The sequence below is a fragment of the Oncorhynchus nerka genome, linkage group LG4, assembly GCF_034236695.1.
Source record: "Oncorhynchus nerka isolate Pitt River linkage group LG4, Oner_Uvic_2.0, whole genome shotgun sequence".
Lineage (NCBI taxonomy): Eukaryota > Metazoa > Chordata > Actinopteri > Salmoniformes > Salmonidae > Oncorhynchus > Oncorhynchus nerka.
The window spans coordinates 39860231-39870048 of NC_088399.1; the positions used below are offsets into that span (position 1 = coordinate 39860231).

The window sequence follows — 9818 nt, forward strand, 5'->3', positions numbered from 1 at the left end:
AAAAATAAAAATAAGATAAAGGTGTAAAAAAATGATCTCCCTCCCCTCTTCCATGTCTCCTCAGTATCCTAGGTAATGAGGATGGCTTTGAGTGCTACGAGCTGCAGATGTGTGTGAAGGACTACTGTTTTGGCCGTGCCGATCGGGTGGTGGGCATGGCTGTGATGCAGCTGCGGGATGTGGCAGAGAAGGGCAGTGTGGCGTGCTGGTGCCCCCTGGGTCAGCGGGTCACCATGGACGAGACCGGCCTCACCGCCATGCGCATCCTCTCCCAGCGCTCCAACGACGAGGTGGCCAAGGAGTTCGTCAAGCTCAAGTCTGAGTTACGCTCTGAGGAGGAGGGCAGATGAGGTCTTCCTGAAGGAGGGGTGTGAAGGGCCTCTAGTAAAGTGGGAAGTAATAGGAGCATATTGACTACTACTACTTTGGACTAATAATGTCCCCTGGCTGCTACTGGCTGTTTGATGGACACTGGTTCACCATCACACTGTCACTCACTGTGTTTTTCTCAGACCTTTTGTGTCCCTCACTCACCATCTCCTACACATACGTAGTTAGTTTCTCTCTCACTCAATGGTTATTAGGCACAATCTCACACGATATTGTACTTATGTTGGTTCGCCAGTCTGGCACTATGGACATGCCATGGGCGCTATATGCCAATCAATTCCTGCCAGCCTGTATGTACTTCAGTACAGGGTCTCCCCCTCACCCAACAATCCCCCTCAGTGTTCATGTGCAATACCCCCCAACTGTGGCCATATGTTTGATGCCTTACACTTTAGAAGCTGTGAATGTGTGAAGTTCAGACAAAACTGTAACTGTAGTAGAAAGCTGTTTATCTTCCTCAATCTCTCTTTAGTGTTCTTCAGGATCCATGTTCATCTCATTGATGCCACTATTAGGGTCCAAATGCAGGATGTCATTGTTGGTGTTTTGTTCGAAGTAGATTCACCTGGTTTCTATCGTTTGGACTTCTACTGCATGTCAAGTACCCTACTCCTAAATATAGTGTACAGATCCACCGTTTTTCCCTGTAGAAACTGAAGTGTGGTTTTTCTTTGCATTGACATTAGTGCCGTGTGGTGGTTCTGAAGTGAATTGTTTGTCTCCCCCCTATTTTTTGACATGAGGTACTGTAACGGCAACAGCACTCAAGTAAAGGGTTTGTAAGTTGTGTGCCTTGTCAAGTATTGGGCTCCTATTCATAACCCATTAGTCCCATACAGTGTTAACAATGCACTTTGAATAAGAATTACTGTAATACTTTTTAGTCTAAATTGTCAAATGTTCTTAACACAAGGGCTGCCTTCTATCCAGAGAAACTTCCTTTTAAGGATAAGAGTGGTGAGCACTTTTTAATATGGACTATTGCTTCTTACATCAAAAACTGCAATGATGTATGTAGGGCCCTGTCTTGAACTTAGTAATCACTGCTAAATAACCCTGTTGAATACAACATTTTACAAACATTTGGCTAATGTTGCCAACCCTCAATGACAGCCATTTTGTTTATAGTTTTTATGTATTTAATTCCATATGTATACTCTGGTCTACTTTGCAAACAGAGGGCTGCTAGATGGAGTTTGAGTATAGTTTTCAAAGTGGTTTTGAATTGCTTTTTACTGCAGTTTTCTAGCAGGACCCTACAGATACTAACTGGACCTAGAGGGTATTTTGGGACCAGAGGAGTTTAAATGATTTTAATCTCAGATGAGGGCAAGGCTAGCCTCGTATGGTTCGTAACGAGGCTAGGAAAAGGCAGTCCAAGCTCTCGGTTTGCAAATATTTTTCAGCTATGTTTCCTTGTATCTCTGAGTGGCCTTACATTGGTGATAATAGAAGATTTCTATATACATGTTTTTACCCCCCATTTTCTGTGTATTTCTTTTGTCTCACAACGATACAGAGGGTTGGTCAATTGGACCGAAATCAACCGTATCAGACTGATATTGTCTGTGATTTTCCTTATTGCTGTTACTTTATTTTTGTTTTTAATTGTATTGGAGGATTTATATTTGTTTAGATGTATTCATTTTCTGAGATATAGTATTTATATTTTTGTTATTTTCCATTTTGATCCCTCTTAAAAAATGTTTGAGTGATGTTCAGTACGGTATCATGAGTTTATTGGATCTACAGTATACAGTAAGGGGTAATGCATGCCTGTCATATCCCTGATAGAAACGAGGAGAGGTTTTTGCTATTTGTCAAGTAACACTGCCGTTGTCCATACAATAATAGTCAGTTTGATGTTCACACAAAGAAGAACTGCAACATCACTGTTAAAGCTATATCTGGGCTTTATATGCAGAATCTACAGTACCAATATGAATACATCTTTTGGGCTGTTGATTTAGGGGAAAATGTCTACTTCTAAGGAGGGCATTGCCACGAACATACATGTTCCTTGTGCCAAGCTGTGCAAGAGTTCACTTTTTGTTTCATTGACATTTTTTAAACCTTGTGAAGCATTGCACTATAATTAAATCACTACAATAGTTAGCACGTGTTGTATGTCCGAGTAACTGGACTTTTGTGAAGTTTTATTTGTATTTTGCAACTGGAAAAATCATGGTATTGATCATTAAAATGTGTACATTACAATTTATTAATTTTGTATAAAGTATTTAAGAAATAGCTATTGATGTGTCTGGCTAATTATTAGGGGTTCACAGCGAATTCTCATAGATTGGTTACTTTTGTTTTGAATTTGGCACACAAACTACAGGCCAACTACCGATTGGTCTATAGGTGGCACTGTTATAAGCAGTCTCACTTAAACCTTGTTTGTAGGTGTCTTTCTAAAAAAAACAATGTAGGTGTCTTTCCTCATCCTGAACATATTCTCCTCAAGGATCCATAATGTCCGTCAGGATAGGTTTTCCTCCATCTTGGACATTTAAAAAAAAACTTTTTTACTTTTGAAAAACGTATTCTCATGAACCATACACTCTAAAAAAACAAATGCAGTATGTAGGCCCATGGTACATCTCTTAGATGATCTCAAATTAAGTTAAGGGATTGGTTAAGAGATGACTGAGTAATTGATAAATCAGGAAATCTGATTTTACTTTACCATTTAAATCCACTAGAAAATGGCCCATCAACTCAAAACTTTTTAGGGTCATCACAGACATTACCATGATGAACCGTGTTAAGTTTGGCATTTATCTTCAAAAATAAGGAACCTTTACAATCAAATTTGACTAGGTAAAACTAATGGTTTTAAATAATCATAAAAATCTGACTAAATTTGGAATGTAGGACCATGGTACTTCTCCAAACTTTTCTCAAACTAAGGGATTGGTCAAAAGATGGCTGAGTTATTGACAAATCTGATTTGTGTCCATTTAAACCACTAAATCCACTTCCATAGTGACCTATCAACTGAAATGTGTCATCGCTATCATGGCCGTCCCTAAGATGAACCACACTGAATTTCTTGTTGATTTCTCAAAAAACATAAACTATTAACTAATTATTTTCATATTTAACGCAAATGCTCAAAATCATCTCATGAACCATATGCCAGATTCACTCCAGATTTTGTATATAGACTCATTACATCAGTCGCTTAATGGTTTTGAGATTTTTTTTGTTGCTACATTCAAATACTGTATGGATGGACAGTACCTATAGATGCACGTTAGCACTTATGCTGATGCAAAAAATACTTCATCTTCTCATGAACCATAAATCATATTGACTCCAGATTGAATTAGCCTCTAATGAATTTGAGAATAATCAGCCACACTACACTACTAGATGGCACCATATCAAACCAGGGCTATAAGAACTGAGCCGATGGACAAATTTGGTATGGAGCACCTTCCTAATATTGAGTTGCACCCCCTTTTGCCCTCAGAACAGCCTCAATTCGTTGTGGCATGGACTCTACAAGGTGTCGAAAGCGTTCCATAGGGATGCTGGCCCATGTTGACTCCAATGCTCCAACTTGTGTCACGTTGGCTGGATGTCCTTTGTGTGGTGGACCATTCTTGATGCACATGGGAAAATATTGTGTGAATAACCCAGCAGTGGTGACACACTCAAACCTGTGCGCCTGGCACCTGCTACCATATCCTGTTCAAAGGCACTTAAATATGTGGTCTTGCCCATTCACCCTCAATGTCAATTGTTTTATGGATTAAAAAATCCTTTAACCTGTCCCCCCCCCCTTTATCTACACTGATTTTGAAGTGGATTTAACAAGTGAATTCAATAAGGGATCATAGACTGACCAGGTGAATCCAGGTGAAAGCTATGTCATAGAAAGAGCATTAGTTAGTTCCTAATGTTTTGTACTCTGTGTTCTGGAAGTATTCAGACCCCTTGACTTTTTCCACATTTTGTTAGGTTACAGCCTTCTGAAATCGACTCAATTGGTTTTTCCTCATCAATCTACACACCCCATAATGACTAAGGCAAAAAATGTTTTTTTCTAAATGTTTGCTCATTTATAAAAAATGAAATATCACATTTACATAGGTATTCAGACCCTTTACTCAGTACTTTGAAGCACATCTGGCAGCGATTACAGCCTCGAGTCTTCTTTGGTATGACGCTACAAGCTTGGCACCCCTGTATTTGGAGAGTTTCTCACATTATTCTTTGCAGATCCTCTCAAGCTCTGTCAGGTTGGATCAGGAGCATTGCTGCACAGCTGTTTTTGGGTCTCTCCAGGGTTCAAGTCCGGCCTCTGAGTGGGCCACTCAAGGACATTCAGAGGCTTGTCCCGAAGCCCCTCCTGCGTTGTCTTGGCTGTGTGCATAGCTATTTTTAGTTCCACCCTTCAGCTCTCCTCAATGCCATCCATCTACCGTTCAAGTCAGAAGTTTACATACACCTTAGCCAAATACATTTGAACTTAGTTTTTCACAATTCTTCACATTTAATACTAGTAAAAATTCCCTGTTTTATGTCAGTTAGGATCACCACTTTATTTGAATAATGTGAAATATCAGAATAATAGTAGAATGATTTACTTCAGCTTTAATTTCTTTCATCACATTCCCAGTGGGTCAGAAGTTTACATACACTCAATTAGTATTTGGTAGCATTGCCTTTAAATTGTTGAACTTGGGTCAAACGTTCAGGTAGCCTTCCACAAGCGTACCACAGTAAGTTGGGTGAATTTTGGCCCATTCCTCCTGACAGCTGGTGTAACTGAGTCAGGTTTGTTGGCCTCCTTGCTCGCACATGCTTTTTCAGTTCTGCCCACATATTTTCTATAGGATTGAGTTCAGGGCTTTGTGATGGCCACTCTAATACCTTGACTTTGTTGTCCTTAAGCCATTTTGCCACAACTTTGGAAGTATGCTTGGGGTCATTGTCCGTTTGGAAGACCCATTTGTGACCAAGCTTTAACTTCCTGACTGATGTCTTGAGATGTTGCTTCAATATATCCACATTTTCCCCTCATGATGCCATCGATTTTGTGAAGTGCACCAGTCTCTCCTGCAGCAAAGCACCCCTACAACATGATGCTGCCACCCCCGTACTTCAAAAAGTTCAATTTTTTGTTTCATCAGACCAGAGGACATTTCTCCAAAAAAGTGCGATCTTTGTCCCCATGTGCAGTTGCAAACCGTAGTCTGTCTTTTTATAGTATTTTTGGAGTAGTGGCTTCTTCCTTGCTGAGCAGCCTTCCAGGTTATCTCGGTATAGGACTTGTTTTACTGTGGATATAAATAGTTTTGTACTTGTTTCCTACAGCAGCTTCACAAGGTCCTTTGCTGTTGTTCTGGGATTGATTTACACTTTTTGCACCAAAGTACGTTCATCTCTAGGAGACAGAACGGTCTCCTTCCTGAGCGGTATGACGGCTGCGTGGTCCCATAGTGTTTATACCTTCAGGCATTTGGAAATTGCTCCCAAGGATGAACCAGACATGTGGAGGTCTACAATTTTTTTCTGAGGTCTTGGCTGATTTCTTTTGATTTTCCCATGATGTGAAGCGAAGAGGCATTGAGTTTGAAGGTAGGCCTTGAGATACATCCACAGGTACACCTCCAATTGACTCAAATGATGTCAGTTAGCCTATCAGAAGCTTCTGAAACATTACATTTTCTGAATTTTCCAAGCTGTTTAGAGGCACAGTCAACTTGGTGTATGTAAACAGTGAATTCTGAAATAATCTGTAAACAATTGTTGGAAAAATGACTTGTGTCATGCACAAAGCAGATGTCCTAACCAACTTGCCAAAACTATAGTTTGTTAACAAGACATTAGTGGAGTTTTAATGACTCCAACCTGAGTGCATGTAAACTTACGACTTCAACTGTATCTCTGAAAACCATCCTGTTATAATTTCTATTTGCCATATATTTTTCAACTGTGCTGTGATGTTTCACAAAAGTTCTGAACCTTTCTATTCTCATAGTTTCTACAGATTGTAAATTAAACTTTTTTTAAATTCTGAAAGTATTATTGATTGAATTACTTTTAAAATCACCCAACAGTGCTATTGCAGAGTTAGCTCCAGGGGAATGTTGCAATTCTTCAGCCATTCCTGAACCTGTGACCAAAAACAAGCTACATATGGACCGTACCAAAACAAATGATCTAATGAGTCTTTTTGCAGATAAATCCGCAGAGCTGGCATGGTTGTGTCCCCCATACATATAACATTCTATATGTTGCAGTTATTTTGTATAATTTAAATTGAAAAACTCTACTGCAAGTGTTGGATCCGGCGTTGTTTCGTGTGCCATGGATTCGGTACATTGAATATCTCTATCCAAGTATTTTGCAATCTGTTTAGCACAGCTGTCTATTTTTTGGTCCTTAAATTAAACTAGTATTACTTTTTTTTTCGACAAATTTTCTTTAATGCAGGGCTGACAGACAAATTCCCTTCTTCCACTTGCCTCTACCAATTTTGTGGTAATGCTGCAATTAGTTGGTTGTAATTTTGAGTAGAGCAGAAAATTCCATATAGTTTTGTTGGCTGCGTGTGTCAACTTTTACCCCCTTTTTCACCCCAGTTTTGTGATATCCAATTGGTAGTTAGTCTTGTCCCATCGCTGCAACTCCCATGCAGACTCGGGAGAGGCAAGGGTCATGAGCCATGCCTCCTCCGAAACACGACCCTGCCAAGCCGCACTGCTTCTTGACACACTGCTCACTGAACTTGGAAGCCAGCCGCACCAATGTGTCGGAGGAAACACCGTCCAACTAGCGACCAAAGTCAGCTTGCAGGTGCCCGCCACAAGCAGTCGCTAGAAAGCGATGGGACAAGGAAATCCTAGCTGGCCAAACCCTCCCCTAACCCGGATGACGCTGAGCCAATTGTGCACCGCCTCATGGGTCTCCCGGTCACAGCATTCTGTGACACAGCCTGGGATTGAACCTTAGACTGCTGCGCCACTCGGGAGGACCAGATTATACAATTTCTGTTTAAAAAATATATATATAAAATATGTATATATATATATATATATATATATACTGCTCAAAAAAATTAAGGGAACACTAAAATAACACATCCTAGATCTGAATGAATGAAATATTCTTATTAAAAACTTTTTTCTTTACATAGTTGAATGTGCTGACAACAAAATCACACAAAAATGATCAATGGAAATCAAATTTATCAACCCATGGATGTCTGGATTTGGAGTCTGAGGCTGATCAGGCTGATCCAACTTTGATGTAATGTCCTTAAAATAAGTCAAAATGAGGCTCAGTAGTGTGTGTGGCCTCCACGTGCCTGTATGACCTCCCTACAACGCCTGGGCATGCTCCTGATGAGGTGGCGGATGGTCTCCTGAGGGATCTCCTCCCAGACCTGGACTAAAGCATCCACCAACTCCTGGACAGTCTGTGGTGCAATGTGGCGTTGGTGGATGGAGCGAGATATGATGTCCCAGATGTGCTCAATTGGATTCAGGTCTGGGGAACGGGCGGGCCAGTCCATAGCATCAATGCCTTCCTCTTGCAGGAACTGCTGACACACTCCAGCCACATGAGGTCTAGCATTGTCTTGCATTAGGAGCAACCCAGGGCCAACCACACCAGCATATCGTCTCACAAGGGGTCTGAGGATCTCATCTTGGTACCTAATGGCAGTCAGGCTACCTCTGGCGAGCACATGGAGGGCTGTGCGGCCCCCCAAAGAAATCATGACTGACCCATCGCCAAACCGGTCATGCTGGAGGATGTTGTAGGCAGCAGAACGTTCTCCGCGGTGTCTCCAGACTGTCACGTCTGTCACATGTGCTCAGTGTGAACCTGCTTTCATCTGTGAAGAGCACAGGGCGCCGGTGGCGAATTTGCCAATCTTGGTGTTCTCTGGCAAATGCCAAACGTCCTGCACGGTGTTGAGCTGTAAGCACAACCCCCACCTGTGGACGTCGGCCCTCATACCACCCTCATAGAGTCTGTTTCTGACCGTTTGAGCAGACACATGCACATTTGTGGCCTGCTGGAGGTCATTTTGCAGGGCTCTGGCAGTGCTCCTCCTGCTCCTCCTTGCACAAAGGCGGAGGTAGTGGTCCTGCTGCTGGGTTGTTGCCCTCCTACGGCCTCCTCCACGTCTCCTGATGTACTGGCCTGTCTCCTGGTAGCGCCTCCACTACGCTGACAGACACAGAAAACCTTCTTGCCACAGCTCGCATTGATGTGCCATCCTGAGCCACTTGTGTGGGTTGTAGACTCCGTCTCATGCTACCACTAGAGTGAAAGCACCGCCAGCATTCAAAAGTGACCAAAACATCAGCCAGGAAGCATAGGAACTGAGAAGTGGTGTGTGGTCACCACCTGCAGAACCACTCCTTTATTGGGGGTGTCTTGCTAGTTGCCTATAATTTCCACCTGTTGTCTATTCCATTTGCACAACAGCATGTGAAATTTATTGTCAATCAGTGTTGCTTCCTAAGTGGACAGTTTGATTTCACAGAAGTGTGATTGACTTGGAGTTACATTGTTGTTTAAGTGTTCCCTTTATTTTTTTTGAGCAGTGTATAATTTTTCTTAATCATTTAAGTTGAAGCATAATATTGTATTTTCTGGTGGACTAAACTGAAAATCAACCAACTTTCAACCAACAACTAAAGTCCTCAAGCTAGAGAACCAGTTCAAATTCAAGTATCTTTTGTATGACTGAGGACTTTAGTGAGAGGTCTAATGCTTTAATATTTAATCATTTCTGCCTTCTGATTTCATATTCATTATATAAATAGTCCTGTTTAATTTAGTCTTGCCTGCTGTTTCAAATGAAATGGAATCATTTTTGCTCATATAATTTAAAAAGCAAGTCGCTAGGTGTAGGCAAGGCCATAAGCAAGTAGGTAAACTGGGATATGACTAAAGAATTAATCAGGGGGATTTTTACACAAGTATACAGGTATTTTCCTTTCCATGGTAGCAAGATCTTATCTATTTTTGCTAGCTTTCTTTTCAAATGAATTGTAGTGAGATCATTTCTTTCTTTTAGAATATGAATACTGAGTAAATCAACTTCACTCTCGGACCATTTTATTGGTAATCTGCACGGTAATGTAAAAAAAAATATCCAATAAGTAATATAGTTCACTTATCATAATTTGGTTGTAATCCAGAGGTTAGAAAAATTACCTAGATCCTCTGAGGCTGTGGAGGAATCCAAATTGTGGATTTAAAAGAAAACATGAAAGGAAATCTTAACGCTACAGCAATGAAATTATAGACTATTCTGTGCTTCCAACGTTGTGGCAACAGTTTGGGGGAAGGCCATTCCTGTTTCATGCAATGCCCCTGTGCACAAAGCGAGGTCCCTATAGAAGTGGTTTGAGATCCATGTGGAAGAACTTGACTGGCCTGCACAGAGCCCTGAC

At 41.1% G+C, this 9818-nt stretch overlaps 1 protein-coding gene across 6 annotated transcripts in view; it reads left to right on the forward strand.

The window, feature by feature from the left end:
- Positions 1-2644, forward strand: part of unc13bb (unc-13 homolog Bb (C. elegans)) — a 108333-nt gene extending 105689 nt beyond the window's left edge. For all 6 annotated transcript variants that reach the window (XM_065017508.1, XM_065017509.1, XM_029653260.2 and 3 more), the window contains one exon: positions 65-2644. In XM_065017508.1, coding sequence (XP_064873580.1) covers positions 65-350 — 286 coding nt within the window. In that variant the 3' untranslated portion in view covers positions 351-2644. The remainder of the gene's footprint in view (positions 1-64) is intronic.
- The last annotated feature ends 7174 nt before the right edge of the window (positions 2645-9818 follow it).